At 43.8% G+C, this 22,389-nt stretch overlaps 1 protein-coding gene across 1 annotated transcript; it reads right to left on the bottom strand.

The window, feature by feature from the left end:
* Window positions 1-2,160: 2,160 nt before the first annotated feature.
* On the bottom strand, window positions 2,161-21,698 carry LOC137618934 (uncharacterized). The gene is made up of 3 exons (XM_068349138.1): window positions 21,632-21,698; window positions 2,596-2,777; window positions 2,161-2,400 (listed from the first exon to the last, which is right to left on the bottom strand). The coding sequence occupies exons 1-3, from the start codon at window positions 21,696-21,698 to the stop codon at window positions 2,161-2,163; spliced, it is 489 nt and encodes a 162-aa protein (XP_068205239.1).
* Window positions 21,699-22,389: the final 691 nt, after the last annotated feature.

The raw sequence follows: 22,389 nt of genomic DNA, 5'->3' as shown, positions 1-22,389 counted from the left end.
ATCTCTGTTCAGGTCGTAGATTGCCATGTGACGTGTCTAGAATACGTCCTCTGATATGTCGCGATATCCCTTTCACGAGGGATACTCGCTCCAGGAGTTAGAATTCTGGTACCTTAAGGTAAATTCTCTGGGAATATCGCCGTAGTTGTAATATACCCTAGGAAGCTACCCTATAGGAACTTCCATCAGGACGACATGGCTTGAGCCCAAAAATGGGATTGTTTGTTTATGTTTTTAGCTACGTTACAACAGTGGTGAATGTCTTGGGTGAATGGCTTTTTGATTAGGCTGCTGCTAGAGGCAGTTGTGTGTATGAATTCTGGATTTACTTTATATATATAAAAATGAATACTCCTTGCATTCCTGAAAAAATCTTACCCATAGTTTGTTGCCATATAGCTGGACTACTTGCAACTCCATAAGGTAATCTCTTTGTCCTAAGCAAGCCTAAGGATGTATTTACTGTACATAATTCTTGTGAGCTTTCATCCATGGGAAGCTGTTGAAATGCTTGTTTTAAATCTAACTTAGAAAAAGCACTACATCCTGACATAGTTGCAAACATGTCTTTCGGATTTGGTAATGGATGTTGAGCTACTTTCAGTTGTGGATTCAACGTTACTTTGTAATCTCCACATAACCTAACCTGACCATTTTCCTCCGCAATAGGTACTAATGGAGTAGCCCAATCTGAATATGTAACCTTTCCCCATAGAACCTTATTTTTCTAATCTCCTGATTTCTGTTTCAACTGCACTTTTCATTGCATGCAGTACTGTTCTGGGAGCATAAAATCTAGGAGCACTATCAGGTTTCAAAACTAAAATTGCCTTTGCGTTCTTTACTGTACCTACTTTATTTTCAAATATGTCTTGAAACTCTGATATGATATTATCCACAGACATTTCCTTTTTGTGTTCATCTTGTCTACCTGTAACCTTCAAAATACTAGGCCAATCTAATTCCATATACTGTAGCCAATCAAGAGGTCGACCACGTAAATGCTTGAGGGGTGGAATTGAAGAGATTCTGACAAAGAACAACATGCCAACACTTGTACAGCTGAGAAGAGATGAAATTTTTGAAAACAGAATTGAGTGAAGACAACTGATTTCACTGACAGGCTGAAAGCCTACCTGGGAGTGGAATAAGTAAGTGAGTAAGTAGCCAATCCAAACCTAGCAAAGGTTGTTTTTTACCTTTTACTACTTGTTATGGGCGATACAAACTCAGAAACTCAACTTTGTCCTTTATTCCATTAACAGTAGTAGTAGTAACAGTAGTAACAGTAGTAACAGTAGCAGTAGGTTCATTCCTGAAAGGAATTATTACAAACTTTAAATACTGTACATTATTAAATAGCCCATAATATTCAATAAGTCATAACGGTGACATGATGTACCTTAATACATCTTGCAAAGCTAATTAAATTATAATTTTCTAAACAAGACACTTTGATTGCCACTTTAAATCACATTTTATCATATTTATAGGACAATCAAATGTTAAATGTCACAAATAAACCAATTAACGCCTTTTAACGCTTAAATGAATAAGACATATAAAACAAACATATATATATATATATATATATATATATATATATATATATATATATATATATATATATATATATATATATAAGTTCGTCAATAAACTTACATCTGTGTGCCCAAAATGAATCCTTACGAAATATATACAACTGTTCTCCTTGAAAACCTTGCTTGAACTGCCAAAGAGACTTCATAATTCTAGGAAGTAAGATAAAATCGTAATTTGTTTACACCTCTCAACTTTTTAACTACCACTTACAAAAGTAACGACATTGTTTTTCCAACCAGATGGGTTTGTGTTTCTGCATTAACACTACTGTTAATGGCATTCTCTCTAATTTCTGCTCTTTGTACTATACTTTTACGTTCGAATTACCTATTACCTAAATATCAAAACCATTATAACCTTTCAAAACTCTATTTGTACCTTCTAATAACAAATTAGGAGTGGTTTTAGCGGTTTTCTCAGACATAATTGATACTTTGGCTGCTGTGTCAACTTGCATCAAAATTGGTTTACCATTTATGATTACTTCTACCATGATATGTTTCTTTGTATTTTTATTGACAGAATTTATGCGAACGCAAAATAATTTTCTGACCTATCCTAATTATCATGAAAATTTTCTGCATTATCCTCTTGACCAATAGTATAAACTGTGGCATTTATTTTCTTTGCGTACTGTTTAGGGAATCTACAAGCAGTTGCAAAATGACCCATATTTCTACAATTTTGGCAGGTTTGTCCAGTAACAGGGCATTTCTTTACTTCGTATGCAAGATGATCAGTTTTACCACACCTATAACACTTGGGTTTGTCCTGTTGTTTCTGTGTATAGGCCTGAATCTGATATTTATGAACCTTAGTGTTAAGCACTTTTCTATGACTAGGCTTTGATATATTTCTTCTCCGATTCTCATTGTTTTTTCATTTGGAACCTATTGCACTAATTTTAGAATATTCCATTCTATTACTTGTAGAACTACCTATTATGTTACTTTGCCTATCTGAGGTTTCTAAAGCTTCGCCTATTATCAATACCTTTTCTAATGTTAAATCTCTGTCTTGCAATAATTTCTTTCTTAGCTCTTGTGATGTGCAATGTGCAATAACTTGATCTATGATAACATTTTGTAATTCAAAAAATTCACATGAAATAGCTAAATTCTTTAGCCTAGTCCTAAATGCATCTAAACTTTCATTTTCTTTCTGATATGCCTGTGCTGTGAATTGATACCTTTCAAAAAAATTTGTTGACCTCAGGAGCAAAATATGTGGTAAGAGCCTTAATTGCAGCTTCCCTTGTGTCATCTGTAGGCTGTAATGTCTTAAAAACTTCTCGAACTTCTCTAATTGCTTTATGAAGTAATAATGCCTTCTTTTGGGCATCCTTCATATTCCCAAATGCTTCTGAATAAATTGTAAGGACACCGCTCCCTTCGTCGTCCAGAAAATCAACAAACTGTTTATTTATTTGAATTCTCCTTTCGCCACACCGTGGTTTCCCATGTATATGTACTCTGTTCTATTAGAGCTACATTTTGACATATGTATCATTTCCTTACATGTTTCTGTTAACTCATAATTCGTATATTTTTAAGTGTAAGAAAACACATATATTTTGGCGGGCAATTCAATCTGATTTGGCGCCAGCGCCATCCTACCTTTCCGTCCGCACCTTGTAATATACTCACATGCACATTTGAATAAAGTATCAGTTGATCTTGGTGACGCTTGTCTCACTGTCCTTACAACTGGTGACCCTGGAGTTGAAAGTAGCATCAGCGGTTTTGGCTTTGCTATTAACGGACTTATTACGGCCGTGCTACCTTCTCTATACTCCGTTACCTTAGGCGTGAGCCTGCCTTTGGTTCTTCCACACTTCGGTGCATGTAAGGCAGTAGGATGAGTTTAACCGACCTCCTCGCCGACTCGTCGTCTGGCCACGATGCAGGAAGCAACACGCCCATCGCACCCAACGGCCTCGCCTCCTCGCCTAAAGTCAAACTGCCGCCCTTTTCTCAACACAACACCGCTTCCTGGTTCCTGAGAGCAGACGTACTCTTCCGCGTCGCTAGACTCAGCGACTCCTGCGCCAAAGCTGACATCATTCTCACCTCCATACCTGAAGAGGTATTCGACAAGATTTCCCGATGGCTCGATGCCCAAGCCGGCCAAGTTTCATATGACGACCTGAGAACGAAACTCATCGGTATCTACTCCCTCTCCCTCTCAGCAAGGGCACAGAAAGTCCTGGACCTCGCCGGCAAGCCCATGGGTGACACCTCTCCTGTAGAGGCGTGGGACGAGTTATCCGGCCTGCTTATGCTCCCCGAAACAGACAGCAACGGCCGACGACGTGAGATTAGCTTATCTCGCGAGATCTTTCTTCGACGCCTACCACAGGACGTAAGGGCCCAATTGACAGACGCCGACACGCTCCCGATGAACGAACTCCTGTCGAAGGCTCAGAAGCTCCACGAGGCCTCCAAAGCATCTCGCCTCGGAGCATCATCGTCAACACCGCCTTCATTCTCATCCTTCAGCAGCTGCTCTTCCATAGACTCCTCGGCAACGGCCCCTGAGGACGACGAGATCAACGTTCTATCAAGAAAGAAACCACCGCAACCAACACGACCGAACCCTAGGACTAACCCAGCATGGTGCTTCTACCACCAACAGTTCGGCAGCGACGCCAAGAAATGTAGAGGACCATGCAGTTTCCCTAGAAGATGACGCCAGAAGCATCCACCTGCCACCATCGCAGCCGCAGTTAACCAAAACAAGAATGGTTTCTATATCCTCGATACCACTTCCAACCGTAGACTCATGGTAGACACCGGCGCAATGCAGTCAACGTTCCCACCTTCCAAGTCCGACCTAGACCGTGGTCCCGACAAAAACGCTCCCTCACTCATCGCCGCCAATGGATCTCCCATACGGTGCTATGGGATCAAGACCCTCAAGATATCTATCATGGGCCGTTCGTATTCTTGGCCCTTCGCTATCGCTGACTCCAATCGCCCCCTCCTCGGTGCGGATTTCCTCGCCCACCACGGACTCCTCGTCAATGTCGCTAACAAACGTCTCATCGACACGGGAACCTGCCTGTCCCGCGCCCTAGAACACGGCCCTGCAACAATGTCCGTATCTGCCGTAACGACGCACCCCTACGCCGACCTCCTACAAGAATTTCCCGAGGTTTTCAAGCCAGAGCTCCGACACTTGACAGGTTCCCCGTCCAAGTAAGGGATCTACCACCACATCACAATGACAGGACCTCCCACTCATGCCAAATTTCGCCGCCTCCCGCCCCAGAAACTGAAGGATGCCAAACGTGCCTTCGAGGACATGGAATGCATAGATATCTGTAAGAAAGCATCAAGCCCCTGTGTATCACCCCTGCACATGGTAAAAAAGCCGGAAGGGTCCTGGAGACCTTGCGGCGACTACAGGCGCCTCAACTTCATCACAACGCCCGATCACTTCTCGCTGCCCAACATGCAGGACGTTCTACAGGCGCCTCAACCTCATCACAACGCCCGATCACTACCCTCTGCCCAACATGCAGGACCTAACGAACGCATTGCACGGCGCGAAGTATTTTACCAAGATGGACCTCCTCAAGTCTTATTTCCAGGTCCCCGTATTTCCGGAAGACATCCCGAAAACTGCCATTGTAACGCCGTTCGGATCCTACTCCTTCGCATACTCAACCTTTGGTCTACGCAACGCTGGGGCGACCTTCCAACGACTAATGGATAGCATTCTGGGTGACCTACCTTTCTGCGTCTGCTACGTCGACGACATCCTGATATTCACGAAAACCAAGGAGGAACACCGGAGTCACGTCCGCACCGTCCTCAAACGCCTACAGGAGAACGGCCTGGTCGTACGTTTCGACAAATGCACGTTCAGTGCGGAAGGAGTGGATTTCCTTGGTCACCGCGTATCCTCATGCGGGGTAAAACCCATGACAACCAAGGTCGACGCCATCAGAAAGTTCCTGATACCTACGACCATCCGCCAACTTCAGGAGTTCCTGTAGATGGTCAATTACTACAGGCGCTTCATCCCCAACATCGCACAAACCCTGTCACCCCTCGACAACGTCCTGAAAGGAAAAGCAAAAAAACTCAAGTGGGGTTTGCCCCAGCAACAGGCATTCGCCCGGACGAAGGATGCCCTCGCGAATGCCACCACCCTGGCTCATTTCGACGACAACGCGCCCCTGCGACAAACGACCGACGTCAGCAACGTCGCCTGTGGGGCTGTGCTGGAACAACTCGTCGATGGTTCTCCTCAACCGCTGGCATTCTTCAGCAAGAAATTGAAACCCGCCGAAACAAGATACAGCACCTTCGATAGGGAACTCCTCGCCGTCCGCCACTTCAGGCCCATCTTGGAGGGCACTCCCTTCACAATCGCGACGGACCATCAACCCCTCGTACACGCTTTCACGAAATCGACAGACGCATGGTCCTCCCGACAACAATGTCATCTCACATCAATCGCCGAATTCGGGTGCACCATACGTTACGTCCCAGGAAAGAAAAACCCAGTCGCGGACGCCCTTTCAAGGATTGAATTTGACGCAATCATCCTGGGAATCGCACCGACCGAGAAGCACAGGATCACCTGGCGGGGCCATGCGCGCTCAAGATAAGTGCGATTCCCCTCGGACCAGCAGGAGTAACTATTCCTTGCGACACCAGCACCGGCCGCCCTCGTCCCTGGATACCAGCCTCCTGCAGAAGGAAAATATTCGATATCATCCATGGACTTACACACCCCTCAGGATGCACCACCGCTCGCCTTCTGTCTGAAAAGTTTGTCTGGCCAGGGATAAAAAAGGATACCCGGGAATGGGCGAAGTCATGCATCAACTGCCAGTCAAGCAAAGTCAGCCGTCACAACGAATCGGGGGTAGGCGATTTTCCCCAGCCAAAAAGACGTTTCGGTCACATACACATCGACGTCGTGGGACCATTGCCCCTTTCTGGATGTGCTCGCTATCTGCTTACGATCATCGATCGCTCCACGAGGTGGTTGGTGGCATCGCCGATGACCGAAGCTACGACTCAAGCATGTGCCGAAGCCCTCCTGTCAAGCTGGGTGAGCAGGTTTGGCGTCCCTGACGACATCACGACAGACAGAGGCTCGCTTTCCTCTCAGAAATATGACTCGCTTTGGCGAACCTGATGGGGACGACGCTCCACAGCACCACGGCATACAACCCCGCGGCAAATGGCATGGTCGAAAGAACTCACCGCGCCCTCAAGGCGTCCCTGATGGCGAGCTGCACCGACGGGGACTGGAAATCACGACTTCCTTGGGTACTCCTCGGCCTTCGCACCGCCCCTCACGCAGACGGCGAACCTTCGCCTGCCGAAAAGGTTTACGGGGAGGCGCTCGCAGTTCCTGGCGAATTCTTTCCCTCATCAACCGACGACATGCAGTTGGATCACCTAAGGGACATCGCCAGGAAGTTCAGGCCATGTCTCAAAACTTACCAAGACAGAACCAAGCACTTCAAGCCAAAAAACCAGGATGACTGCGGGTACGTTTTCGTCCGTGTCTACGCTTATCGACAACCACTAACTAGACCTTATCGAGACCCCTACCGGGTAATTAAGAAGACAACGAAAGCCTTCCTTCTCGACGTCCATGGCTAAGAGTACTGGGTCTCAATAGACCGCGTGAAACCAGCGTTTCTCGAAGGAAGCGACACCGCCTTCGCCGGACCTGGCAGATCCAGAGTTCCACCTCAAAAAAAGGCGGCCAACGAAAGAAAAATCATCAAACGCGGACAAGAGGAAGAGATCCTTACGCCAACCACCGGCGCGCCACTCCGTTCAAAAACAAGAGGAACATCCGACGCCCGAAAAGATACGAAGATTGATCACCAGCCCTCTACGCCGCCCGATGTCTTGGGGGGGGGGTGTACTTGTAAGGACACTGCTCCCTTCGTCGTCCAGAAATTCAACGAACTGTTTATTTATTTGAATTCTCCTTTCGCCACACCGTGGTTTCCCATGTATATGTATTCCGCTCTATCAGAGCTACATTTTGACATATGTATCATTTCATTACATGTTTCTGTTAACTCATAATTCGTGTATTTGTAAGTGTAAGAAAACACATATATTTTGGCAGGCAATTCAATCTGATTTGGCGCCAGCGCCATCCTACCTTTCCGTCCGCACCTTGTAATATACTCCCATGCACATTTGAATAAAGTATTAGTTGATCTTGGTGACGCTTGTCTCACTGTCCTTACAAAATCTTAAATTCCTTACACCACTCTTGCCATCGTGTTGCAACAGAATTGGGTTCAGCTGTGAGCTAAATCGTTCAGGATGTTCAATGTCAAAGAGGCATTTTGACTGCTTACCTTGATACCTTGAATAGGTTAGGCTACTGTTCTAAAGTCACCTTGTAACTTCCTACCTTTTTTTGTATACTACCCAACTTTAGAATTCACTTTGTTTTCTTGTTTTGTTTGTTAGTGTTTGATGAAATTCTTTTGGTCGGCTGCATAGGAAATCCCCATTGGCCTTTTTCTTTTGCTTCTCTTGCAATAAATTTTTCTTCTGCTGCTCTATGATTTCTGGTGTATTCGTCATCGGTCATCGGCAATTTTATATCTCATGTTGGTTGATTGTCTGTTGATTTCAGCATATTACTCACCTGTAAATGAGTAAATAATTATTAGTAATTATCCAGGGGTATCCCATCTGCATTGTCAATTTTTTATTGTTGATATGTTGAATCAAATATATTTTTTGGGCTCAAGCCATGGCGTCCTGATGGAAGGTTCCTGTTTGGTAGCTTCCTTGGGTATAAGACTACTAAGATATTCCCAGAGAATTTAACCACAGGTTATCACAGAATTCTAACTTCTGGAGCGAGTATCTCAAAGGTTTCCCTTTAAGACATCGTAATACAACAGGGGACACGCATGTCTGAACGTGCCACATAGCTATCTTCACCCCGAACAGAGTTAATGCTTCGGTGTGTAAGGGCTGAGAATAGCTGGGAGCCGTTCCACAGCTAATCTCACTCGTGGCTACTACTGATACTCGAGACGTAAACAAACGGACGCCATTGCTCTGATGACGTCACGCCCGTCTTTATCCTTTGTTTAGTAGCTGCCCTACTTAGACGGATTTTCCCTTGTGTTATCTTTATCGCTTTGCATCTTCGCTATGTCGTTACCTTCAGCCTCGCCTTCTTCTGGAAAGTTGAGTACAAGGTTCCAGTATTGTTTAATTAAGCTCTGGCCGTAAAGTAAATATTATTTTGCGAAATAATTGATGTTTTGTGGCAGAGCTGTGCCTCTACCGGACCCGCCATTTTATGGCGTCGTTGTTGTTTTGCATGTCTTATTTAGTTAGCCACAACAACGCTTCCGGCATTATATACTAATCGAATACATTAGTTTATTTAGTCTTCATAGCTAGGAACTTTTATATCGTGTTTAGACGCTTTTTATCGGTCATCGATTGACCTCATACCAGTCGGCTACTATAGCCCCCAGGCCAGGAGCCTACTTACAAGTGTTCATGCATGATTTATTAGTGATCCTAGACTAAGTTATGAAGATAGTGGCATTATTATTTTACAATACTTTTGACAGTGATGCAAATGTTTTCGCCTTCAGGGACCATATAGGGGATAGGCTAGTCAGTGATTCTTTCTAGCCTAACCTAACCTTAGGACCCCTATATGCTTCCTTCATCCCCTGCCTTGGCTTTCCCTCTATTTAGCCTTGATCCCTTTTCTGAGTAAAGGGATTAATTGTCTAATAGAGTATATATCGCCTCTCGGTCCTCCCTAAAGGAATGAACCCCCTTTAGGATTGCGTCTGAGAGTGAGGTTAGGCTAGCCTACCTCTATGGCTAGGATAGTCTATGACTTTCCTGCGATAGCGATATGTCTTCTTCCTTGCCTAGTTCAGGACCTTTAGCCCTGTTCTAGGTCGGGTTAGGAAGGTTTCTCTGTTCCATGCTGAAACTGTACTCTTGCACCGTTTTAGCCGATCAGCCTGATCTTAGGTTAGGGAGTGTCCTCCCTTCCCTTAGTGGCCGCTCTGGTACAGAAACCCTTCCTGGGAAGACCTCTCTCTTCTCCCTCCCCACCTATCTCTTGTATAGCCTAGCCTATGCTTAGGTTAGTTTATACTCATCTGTCCCCTGTCCTACAACTCCTCCTTAGGGTGGATGAGTAGGGCTACCCGAGCTTCCTTGTGCAGTCCGCTCTGGTACATATACCTTCATAGTGTCCTATAAGGTTAGTTACTAGTATAGTTCTGCATATGGGAGTCTCCCCCCCCCCTCTTGGGTGTTCCCTAGCCCTCCCTTGGGCTACCTAGCTCCCGGTCCCTAGTGACCCCTGCTCATGGATGTTAGAGCCTGCCTCTATCATGGGTACACCCTCTCAGGGAGGGGGAGGGATGTCTGGAACCCTGACGGTACTTCCTGCATCCCTTCCCCCCTCCCCCTGTCTCTCTATCTATCCGGGTGCCGGTCTCTTGCCTCCTCTACTGTCGGCAATACCTGCCTCCTTCTTGGTGACATCCCTACCCTTGCCGCCAGCCCCCCGTGTACCGAGGGACTGCCGGCTGCCGCCGGCTACTACCGGCGGCTCTCCTACTCCTATCTAATCGTCCGCCTGCCGGTCGATCACCGGAGTGCCGGCATATACTGCCGGCAACCCGATACTACCTGTACCATCCTTATCCCAGTCACCAACCTGGCATCCTCCGACTGCCGGAGCCGCCGCTTCCTGCCGGCGTTCCGCCGTTGTGCCGGCGGCCGCCATCCTGGTATCTAACTGACTTTTGAAAATTGTCTGTTCTAATGCCAGAATCTATGCTGGAGCGAGCTCCGGCATGCCGGCGGCTTGCCGGATGCCTCGGAGGCGTCAAGAATACTTGCACCCCCTCACTGTAGCTATCAGAAGACTAGGATAGCCCTACATGGCAAACAGATAAGCTGCTTTTGCTTTTAAGATCAGTACCTAGTACTGCTCTATTAGTGATCATGCTGTCTCTTTGCATTCTTCTAATTCCAGCATGCTATGTGCATCTTAGCACGGCTGGTTGCCAGAAGCAGTTACCTTTAATGAGGCCTTCTGGCTCTTAACTGGGAACCGAATGAATTCGATCCCAATCTTGTCCTTGGTTTTCCATGGAGTTCCAAAATACTGGGAATCCTAGGAAACTATATCCAATGATCTCGGTCATTTGGATTATCCCAGGACCAAGCTTATGGTAACCAGCCGGGCGAGATGCATGGAGCGTGTTCTCCTTTACTGTTTTCATTCTCTATGCATCACACCTTCTTTAAGTTAAAATTAATGATTAATATTAACTTAGTTTAAGAGCCATTCTTATGACTCCCCCATACTCATTTTCTCTTTCTTCCACAGGAGGAGCAGATGAAGTGTGACTTCGCCTTCTGCGCTGTGAAACGCCCGCAGTTTTACGGGCATACGGCTTGCAGGACTCACGCCCCTTGTGCAGACAAGAAAGGGGATTTGAAGTTCTGGAATCCACTGGATTGTACAGTCTGCCAGGCCCACCTAGTTGAGGCCTTCCATAACCCTCCCTCAGCGGAGGTTAGAGACATTTCTCGTGAAAAGCTGCGCAAGTGGGTGCGTGGCTTTCAGAAAAATGCTACTGGACCGTACCTGGCCACCGAAGAACTGAGGTCCCTGTTGTTCCCTAAGGCCTCCCCTGACTCAGTGGTTCCAAAAGAAGCAATCCCCACTGTCCAAATTACGGTGGAACCTGATGTGGTCATGGCTCAGTCCATGCACGAGTGTCATTTAGATTCCGAGGATGATGAACAGATCTCAGACGTCTCGGAAGACACGGAGAAGACGCTTATGGCTCAAGGAGCCGAAGAGGACGAAGACAAGGTGGAATACACCGAGTCGGAGCTTGGAGCTGCTCCCTCGTCCATCCCTCCTCCTACTCCTACACCGACGGAAATGTCCATTCCGTCTACCTCCTCGACTCCGGATCCTTCCTCTTCTACCCAAGAACTGATCCGGCTGATTAGAGCTGTCATGGACGACAGGCTGAAGGAGAACCAGGAGTCCATCAGGTCAATGATTGGATCCAGAGAACCGAAGAAGATTTCGGTCAAGGATCTCCCAGCTTGCTCTCATGCCAACCCGTGGAGGTATGCAGAGCATATGGTTATTGCGACCGGCAGGATCTTTGTTAGTGACAAGATCGGCACGGTCCCGTTGGAAGATGTGGAGTTCTTCCCAAGCTTCGAGGCCTACCCGGACTGTTACGTCCGGCTTCGTTCCGAACCTGCCTCGAAGGAAGAGACCGAACCTAAAGAAGAGATAGTGTTCGATCTCGCAAAGGCCCAGGCTATGCTAGCCTCCGCATTTAAGAGTAGGGGCTTTACCTGCTCTAAGCTTCCAGCCTTGAGCAAGAAGCATCCTACATACGTCGCACCTGACACTGCGGTTCTTCCTTTCTTGGAAAAGGCCTTAGCTGCATGCCTTAAAGCGGCGGAAGAAGGGAAACCCTGCCCTGCACTGGAGGAGTGCAGACCCTTCTCCATCGTGACCCCCCCTGACGCTCGACACTGGAAAGATGTTCAGCATACTTTCGTCGTGGGTAGGCTCGATCCTGACGTCGCCGGACGTCAGTTTAATGAAGACCTCCCTAAGCTCAACGATCACCTCCTTCGCCGGGAACAAGACACGAAGGAGAGGCTTTCGGCATCTCTTTCTCATCAAGTCCAACTGGAAGTGATGGCCTGTGACACAAGAGTACCAGATCACTACATGGTACTAGCCAAATCCCACTTACTGACAGTAATGAAGGACTTGTACCACTTCATAAAGGCTCGTAGAGCCTGTCGTGAATTCGTGTTTGCCGGTGCCACCGTGAAACACGAACCCCGGAGGCTGATTTCCTCCAACATCTGGGGAAAGCACCTGTTTCCTTCTGACCTTGTCAAGGAAATAACTGACAGAGCCGCCACGGAGAATAGGAACCTTCTCCACAAGTGGGGCATGTCCAGAAAAAGGAAACCCTCTCAGGACGATGGACCTCAGCCTAAGAGGAAACCGCAAAAGCCAAAACCCCAGCAACGTCAGCAACGACGTCAGTTTCCGGGACCCGCTACCTCCCAAGTGGTTGCCCAACCACAACAGACCTTTCAATTGGTCCCCCAACCGGTGTTGTCACAGTCACCGGTCTTCACCCCTGCCTTTGAGCAACCATCCACTACCTTTCATGCCAAAGGTAGAGGCTCGTCCAGGGGTGCAAGCAGAGACGCATCTCGTCGTCCCTCCAGAGGTAGAGGAGGAAAGGGAGCTAGCGGCCGAGGCAACAAGTCCTCGGGACACCAGAAGCAATGAAGTGCTTCCGGTGGGAGGAAGACTCCGCCAATTCCAGGATCGTTGGACCTTCGATCCCTGGGCACACAGCATCATCAAGAACGGTCTAGGCTGGAGTTGGACGCAACCACCCCCAATCTTCCAGCGGTTCTTCCAACAATCGACCCCCATTCTGGAAGAATATGTTCTAGACCTCTTGAACAAGAAGGTGATAAGGAAGGTAAAGTCCACCAGGTTCCAAGGGAGACTGTTTTGCGTTCCCAAGAAGGACTCAGACAAACTCAGAGTCATTCTGGACTTATCCCCCCTCAACAAGTTCATAGAGAACAACAAATTCAAGATGCTGACGCTTCAACAAATAAGGACCCTTCTGCCTCAAGGTTCCTACACGGTCTCTATAGACCTGGCGGATGCCTATTGGCACATTCCAATGAACCATCACGCTTCCTCCTACCTAGGATTTCGACTCCAAAGGAAAAGCTACGCCTTCAGGGCCATGCCCTTCGGCCTCAACGTGGCCCCTCGGATCTTCACAAAGCTGGCGGATGCCATAGTACAACAGCTCCGCCTAAGAAACGTCCAGGTGATGGCCTACCTCGACGACTGGCTAGTCTGGGCTCCATCGCCCGAAGAGTGTGCAAAGTCTTGCAACGAAGTTACCCAGTACCTAGAACACCTGGGATTCAAGATCAACGAGAAGAAATCTCGCCTCTCTCCAGCTCAGAAGTTTCAGTGGTTGGGAATCCACTGGAATCTTCAGTCACACCGCCTTTCCATCCCCCAGAAGAAAAGGAAGGAAATAGCAGGGTCTGTCAAGCGACTACTGAAATCCAAACGCATTTCAAGACGACAGCAGGAACGAGTTCTAGGCTCTCTACAATTCGCCTCAGTGACAAACCCAGTGCTTCGCGCACAGCTAAAGGATGCCGCGGGAGTCTGGAGACGCTCGGCATCCATCGCTCGAAGAGACCTCAAGAGACGGCTTCCAAACAGACTTCGACGCCTCCTAAAGCCGTGGTCGGAAGCAAAGGCCCTGAAAAGGTCCATTCCTCTCCAACACCCTCCTCCATCACTCAACATCCACACGGATGCCTCACTGGAAGGCTGGGGAGGTCACTCCCACCTGAAACAGGCTCAAGGACCTGGTCTCCACTATTCAAGACGTTCCACATAAACATCTTGGAGGCCATGGCGGTCCTTCTAACTCTGAAGAAGTTATCCCCGCCGCCCTCGATCCACATCCGTCTAACCCTAGACAACTCGGTGGTAGTTCGTTGTCTCAATCGCCAAGGCTCAAGATCGCCCCAGATAAATCAGGTGCTTCTCCCAATCTTCCGTCTGGCGGAGAAGAAGAAGTGGCACCTGTCTGCAGTTCACCTACAAGGATTCCGCAATGTGACAGCGGATGCTCTATCTCGGACAAACCCGATAGAGTCGGAATGGTCTCTAGACGCAAGATCATTCTCCTTCATCTCTCATCAAGTCCCAGAACTCCAGATAGATCTCTTTGCAACGAGCGACAACAATCAACTTCCTCTGTACGTAGCCCCGTACGAGGACCCCAAAGCAGAAGCGGTGGACGCCATGTCACTGGACTGGAACAGATGGTCCAAGATATACCTGTTCCCTCCCACCAACCTTCTGTTGAAAGTCCTCTCCAAACTGAGAACCTTCAAAGGGACAGCGGCCCTAGTGGCTCCCAAGTGGCCCCGGAGCAACTGGTACCCCCTGGTCCTGGAGCTGCAGCCCAAGCTGATCCCTCTCCCGGGCCCAGTTCTCTCTCAACAAGTACAGAAGTCGACTGTCTTCGCTTCATCATCGAAAATCAAGGACCTTCATCTCATGATTTTCTCTCCCTTGCCGCAAAGAAGAGGTTTGGGATCTCGAAGAAAAGTCTAGACTTCCTAGAGGAATACAAGACCGAATCCACGAGACGGCAATATGAATCATCCTGGAGGAAATGGGTCTCCTTTGTCAAGGCAAAAAATCCTAAAGAAATCACCATTGATTTCTGTATGTCCTTCTTCATTCACCTTCATGGACAAGGATTAGCAGCCAATACGATTTCAACCTGCAAATCGGCCTTGACTAGACCAATTCTATATGCTTTCCAAATTGATCTGTCCAACGACATCTTTAACAAATTACCAAAAGCATGTGCTCGCCTACGCCCAGCACCCCCTCCGAAACCGATCTCCTGGTCACTAGACAAGGTACTCCATTTCGCCTCCAACTTGGACAACGATTCATGCCCCCTCAAGGATCTGACTCAGAAAGTTATATTTTTATTTGCTCTCGCCTCGGGAGCTCGAGTCAGCGAAATAGTGGCATTATCAAGAGAAGAGGGACACATCCTGTTTGCCGATTCAGGAGAAGTGACCCTCTCCCCTGATCCGACGTTTCTCCGCTAAAAACGAATTACCCACCAAAAGATGGGGCCCTTGGAGAATATGCCCCCTGAAGGAGGATGTCTCTCTATGTCCAGTAGAGAGTCTCAAGGTCTATCTTCGCAGAACTTCGAACTTTGGTGGAGGCCAACTCTTCAAAGGAGAAACATCGGGCAGCGACCTGTCACTGAAACAATTAAGAGCGAAAATCACCTACTTCATTCGCAGAGCGGATCCGAACAGTACACCCGCTGGTCATGATCCTAGAAAAGTGGCATCTTCTCTGAACTTCTTTCAGAGCATGGACTTTGAAAGCCTTAAAAACTTTACGGGCTGGAAGTCCTCGCGAGTTTTCTTTAAACATTATGCGAAACAAGTGCACGAAGTCAAACATTTTGTGGTAGCCGCAGGTAGTGTTATGAAACCTGCACCTAACTCTGCGTAGAACAGTGAGTTACTTGGGACTCTAACTCTTCGGGTGCCTATGTTGACCCTCGAGCGATTCATAGTGATGTCTAAAAACACTTAGTGCTTTTATAACTGTTCTTATCCCAGGTGAAATGTCATAGTGTCACACAAGTGCCGCATGCCTTGAGCATGATGTGTTGTTTAAAGACTTGCGTTCCTCGAGAACGAGTACCTACTAATCCTGAAATTCCTTTTCAGATTCAAGAGCAAGCCTTTATTTCTATGTACATTATTATTACTGTAAATGAACTTTACTTTTGCTGTAAATTATTTAATTTCTGCATTGTGAAATAAAATTTCTATTTTATTACTTATGCGTCTCTTTCAGCTCCTACCTACTATGAAATACATACTGTCATAGTTTTATTTATTCCTCCTCTCTTATGGTCATGAAGAATTTAGGATGTCTAATCCTAAATTATATTCACCCTGTCTCAGTAAGGTTCCTACACGAATACTTACTTCTGATAACCAAGAGATGAACTCTATACACAGTGCCCAACCACCACTGGTCTAATTCAGAATGTTCCTATACAAATATCAAACATTCTGCTTCATCTCTAAGTTCTTAAAGTTCTTCTGTCAGGATGAATAGCCCTTCAATACCACTTTGACGTCGGCATAGCCCATGGGAACTTCCTACCAATGGGGGGCAGGATACTTCGTTCCTATGGTTCTTTACCTAAGATTACTTTGCTGTTTTGTCAATGCCTAGGCACTTAACACTGGGGGAAAATCTACCACGATACATTGATTCTCTGGTACTCTTCCATCAGGACGCCATGGCTTGAGCCCAAAAAACGGATTTGAGCGAAGCGAAAAATCTATTTTTGGGTGAGATAGCCATGGCGTCCTGATGGACCCTCCCTACTACTTCGTCCAGTTTTGTTCCCACCCTACACAATTGTATCATGGTGATGGGCAGCAACTGGCGTCAGGATAAAGACGTGACGTCATCAGAGCAATGGCGTCCGTTTGTTTACGTCTCGAGTATCAGTAGTAGCCACGAGTGAGATTAGCTGTGGAACGGCTCCCAGCTATTCTCAGCCCTTACACACCGAAGCATTAACTCTGTTCGGGGTGAAGATAGCTATGTGGCACGTTCAGACATGCGTGTCCCCTGTTGTATTACGATGTCTTAAAGGGAAACCTTTGAGATACTCACTCCAGAAGTTAGAATTCTGTGATAACCTGTGGTTAAATTCTCTGGGAATATCTTAGTAGTCTTATACCCAAGGAAGCTACCAAACAGGAACCTTCCATCAGGACGCCATGGCTATCTCACCCAAAAATAGATTTTTCGCTTCGCTCAAAATCCGTTTATACTATCTTTCCTTGTTTATTTCCTTACTGGACTATTTTCCCTGTTAGGGTCCCTGGGCTTATTGCACCTTGATTTTCTAACTAGGGTTGTAGCTTGGCAAGTAATAATAATAATAATAATAATAATAATATGATATATATATATATATATATATATATATATATATATATATATATATATATATATATATATATACACACACACACACATATATATATATATATATATATATATATATATATATATATATATATATATATATATATATATATATATATATATGTATACATATACACACACACACACACATATATATATATATATATATATATATATATATATATATATATATATATATATATATATATATATATATATATATATATATATATATATATATATATATTAATATATAGATTATTTCCTACTGCTGTCTCTACAATAAAGGGGTCGTTTTCCTGACAGGATCCATATTTCTAATAGCATCAGACATAGTATTAATCTGACAGAAATTCTGTCTTCGATTATTAAACGCCACTGACATATAATTGTTGTTGCATATGTGTATTTGTGTGCGAGTGCGTGTATGTCTATCTGTCTATCTTTGTAACTTTATGTTTTTGTTCTCCAAATCTTTGTTGAAATAGAATTTTCCTTATGCAGAGACGAGACAATTACCAACAGTCTGACGAATGAGTGTGTCTCCACTCAATCAACTCTGAGTTCTCCTCTCCCTTCCATTCCACTTCATGTTTTAATGAACAGACGGAGACACAGAAAGGAGAAAGTTTTTGTGTAAAACCATCTGAACAAGAATTTATTGTCCTGAGTTACATAACAGGAAGAGTAATTCGGTTGATAAAGTATAAGAAGGATAAGGATAGATTGAATCAAAAGAAACCCTTAATTTTACTACAATAATTGTAATGGGATTGTCGTTATCACAAGGAAGGACGCTCACTTGACACCGTTGGTTATTTCCTCTCCATCATTCGAAGACAGAAGATTTAAAGACACATTAATCAAGATATGTAGTTGATACTCCAAAGAAAAGACATAATTATCTCTCGTGAAGGTTTATAGCGAGAGGGAAAACATACATATCCTCTCTTAAATGTTTAAAGGTCACTCATGAATGGCAAAGACAAGGAACAATGACAATGCCCTAGCGAGTAGAACAATGCCCTGGAGACTGACCTTATATACATATGATTTGCGCCAAAATTGAGACCCTTTCTACTCAAGCTAGGACCAGGGAGGGCCAGGCAATGGCTACTAATGACTCAGCAGGTAGACCTATATACTCTCCCTAAACACCCCATCCTTAGCTCACAATGGTGGGGACTTTGCAGACAATACAAGAAACTACCGAGTTTAAGCAGGTCTCAAATCCCAGTCCAGCAGATCGCTAGGCAGAGACGTTTCCAATAGCACAACTGTCATCAGAGTCTGTATAAGCCTTTATGGATCCCATACTTTACCTCTGAGGCCACATAGTTGTGCCGTGTGTAAGGAAGTTTTCCAAAGACTAGCGGAAAGTGGAATCATGTAACCTTCCTTATCTTTATTTGTGGATAACTGTTTTGAAGTGAAACTACTCATAGTGATGGTGTCAAATAACTCATTTCTTTATTTCTTTCTGGTTTTCAATGATATGGAGGATACTCAGTGTCTCCATTTAGAGTAAGAGAATAAAATTCTTTTATGTTAGGTAATTTTTCAGAAATTTAATCCCGGATATTTATTTTATTTATTGACTGAGCTTTCTTGATAATATGTTCGTATGCAGAAAACTAATTTGGAAAGAACCTTGGAGAAATACTCTGTAGTCAGTCTTCTACAATATGATGTCATTACTTAAAATCATAGAAACTCTTCTCCATAATTCATTAGATCATGGGAAATAAGGCAACTGAAATTCTATTTATTTAGATGGAATAAAACAGTTTGTATAAATGTGAAAAAAAGTGGGACTAATTCGGAAATATGTTGGAGCATTTGTTAAATACATTTTCTTTGACTTTTAATTTATTTTATACTAAACTTTCATTGTTGCCTTGATGTGGAGTCACCTTTGATTAACGCCCAGGAAGTCACTCGTACAAAATATCCAAATCCTTCTTATAGTCAAGAGTATGAGCCTCGCAACCCCATCCCCTCAACAAAGTAATGGAAAAAGACACTCGGTAATCAAGCACCACATAATAAATAGTAATTATGATCCCCGATATCTCTCTCTCTCTCTCTCTCTCTCTCTCTCTCTCTCTCTCTCTCTCTCTCTCTCTCTCTCTCTGATAGTTTATTATGTAGGTGTTGAGGAGATACCCACATTTCAACGAACGTTTTTATTTATTTGTAGGTTCTCTCTCTCTCACTGGATGTTTATCATGTCCATGTTGAGAAGAAACCCACATTCCCACGACCATTTTTATTTATTTGCAGGTTACCTACTCTCTCTCTCTCTCTCTCTCTCTCTCTCTCTCTCTCTCTCTCTCTCTCTCTCTCTCTCTCTCTCTCTAAAACCCATACATACGCAAACACATATGGTTTCCTCCTTTCTGAGTTAATATTTATATCTTCAGGAATAGTAACTTTTTGGCAACGAAAGTGTCTCGTTATTATTGCTATATATCTTTATTCAAAAAGAGAACCAGTCTCAGCAACAGAATTTATTCGAAGCGTAAACCTAAATAAAAGTCTATTTTTGTCTACTGGGAAATTCTTGGCAAACAGGTTTGCAATTGAATTTCCCCTCCCCAACTGGATTGACCTTCAAACAATTTGATCTGTTGCTTCTTGGAGTCAAAGATGTCCTTCGAAGGAGAGTCAGGCTTATTTCCTCTGGGTTTTCTCAAATATGTCATTGTTATTTGTCCACCATAGCATTATACAAAAGAAAACCTATAAGAAATCTTCGAAATTTATATATGAGTTTATTTTTCATAGGAGAACAAACATATAGCCATGTCACTACCACATCCATACTCAATGGCTTTAGAATACTGAATGAGTCGTATAGTTTTGTATTATTATGGCAATTAAAATTTTAGTTAAAATGAAATGAGACTGACACTTTTATTTTGAATATCTTTTAAATCTCCGAAGAATTAAATCCCAAAATGCTTTGATATTCAAGGACTAATTGAACACAAATAAAGCGTAACATCAAACATCGTAAAATGCATTGATTTGTACACAATGACATATATGAACATGCAAAGCATATATGATATTTGATGGAACAATCATGTATAAAGTCATTTCCTCCATAGTTATACATACAGTACATACACACCTGCATATATGAATGAATACATTTCGAAACAGTTGGTCCTATGACGCAAGAATAGGTATAATTGTAGGTTGATATGAGTACAATTAGAACATGAGTCATCATTTCATAATGAAATTATTCCTTGAAATTCATGAATGATGAATCATAATGAAGAATAAGCAATGTAGAATCCATCCTCCTTCATCCTGGAATCGAACTCAGTCTCTCTCGATGGAGGATTGAGTGTCGCTGCCACTAGACCCTCGGGTTTTGCATCAAATATATTCAGGAACAATTGAATTCTCTTCTTCTCTCTCTCTCTCTTATTGGACTAAACTTAGAGACTCACTGACTGTTTCTTCATTCCCCTCAAAATTTCTTTAATACATTTCCCTGCTGGGCTTATAGCATACTGCTTTTCCAACTAGGGTTGTTACTTGGCTAGTAATAATAATAATAATAATAATAATAATAATAATAATAATAATAATAATAATAATAATAACTAGACTGCGACTGGCTAAAGCCAGTGGTAGAGGATTCCCCTGCAAAATAGGGGTGGAAATGCTTTTGTCAATCAGTAAAAGATATTGTGTAAAGGTTTATTGGTCTAATGACCCCTTAACTGAATTTTGAGTTATGTTAACAAACTATTCTAAAGCAATTTATCTGTATAATAGCAGGTATATGGAGGTAAAACATAGGCAAAAATGAAAAATATAGAGAAATTAATCTTTGAGCTTGAAGACAATGGGCACTTACAAGGTCATGTGAGGGTCACGGGTTAAATATGACCTCATATTCGGAAAGAACATGTGCGAATGGGACGTGGGGGGCGTGTAGTCAACAAAACATCACTTTTAGCCCACGTCGAATTTTTTCCATGAAATAGCCATTTAACCTTGAAAATGAGGCGTCAAGGTCAAATTGAGGGTCAAGATCAAATTTGATATTTGATTTGGAGGTTTTATGCATATGTTTGGGGTAGTCTACTATAGCATGCTATGACCAAAAAACCAGTATTTCATGGAGAAATATCCAAACTCAGGATTTCTGCAATGTCAAAAATAGTAAAAAATATATATTAAAAAAAGTAATTAAGCAGTCGCTACAAAAGTTAAGCTAACCTTAGATAAATATATAGGGCATCATATGCCACTAAGATCAGGGCTCTGGGCCTTCCAGTTTTTGAGGTCTTAGAAACATACATGTTTTGACCCGGTTTGGCCATTAGCGACCTTGACCTTGACCTACTTGCATCAAAGTAGGGTAACATCTGGGGATTTACCTCTGTATCGTTGTCCATAAGGCCCTTAGCCATACGGCTTATACTTTAGGCCTAATGTCAATTTCAAATTTTTCAAATTTTGCCTTTAAAAGCCCCTGTGACCTTAAAAAGTAGGTCAAGGTCACTTAAACTGGGTCTGTGGCATATTCTTACCATAGGCTACCTATGATAATAATTTCAGATTTCTTGCGAAAAAAACGTGCTGAAAGAATAATAATAATAATAATAATAATACCAAAAGACAATAGCATTCCCCTAAAAGGTAATCCTAATAATAATAATAATAATGATACATGGCTTTCCTTGCAGAGCTCATCAAAATAGTTCAATTACTGACACCACATTACTTCCTGACACATCAGGGCAAACACATTCCAAATGACATAAATGATATTTTGTAGAATTTCACCGGCTTTGTATCAGTTAAAAGGTTAATGGCATAATTGTGTGATATCATAATTGTCCCTGAATTTATATCCAATTATTACATTGGATAATATATGAATAGGCCCAAAATTAATATGATTGAATGCAATCGAAATATTGGTAGCTATTGTTAGGATCTGTTGTTATCATATTTGAGAGGTGGAAGATTTGAAGTTGAAAATACTTCTGTTTAGGAAGATGAATTAGATATAGATTACTGGAATAGTTATTTTCATTTGAATAAGAAAACACCTATTTAAAAGTGTTTCTCGAACATATCAGTATAAATAATAAGAAT

Source organism: Palaemon carinicauda, chromosome 25 (genome assembly GCF_036898095.1).
Source record: "Palaemon carinicauda isolate YSFRI2023 chromosome 25, ASM3689809v2, whole genome shotgun sequence".
NCBI lineage: Eukaryota > Metazoa > Arthropoda > Malacostraca > Decapoda > Palaemonidae > Palaemon > Palaemon carinicauda.
Note: the sequence above shows the minus strand (reverse complement) of the source record. Positions and strands in the feature narration are given on the sequence as shown.

Bases quoted from the DNA above. Each gene is read 5' to 3' on its own strand.
- LOC137618934 (XM_068349138.1), bottom strand. From the start codon at position 21,698: ATGGCTAAGGGCCTTATGGACAACGATACAGAGGTAAATCCCCAGATG. The intron at 2,778-21,631 runs GTAGGTCAAGGT...ATCAATTCACAG, and splicing joins GTTACCCTACTTTGATGCAA to CACAGGCATATCAGAAAGAA. The intron at 2,401-2,595 runs GTATTGATAATA...CATAAATATCAG, and splicing joins GAGATTTAACATTAGAAAAG to ATTCAGGCCTATACACAGAA.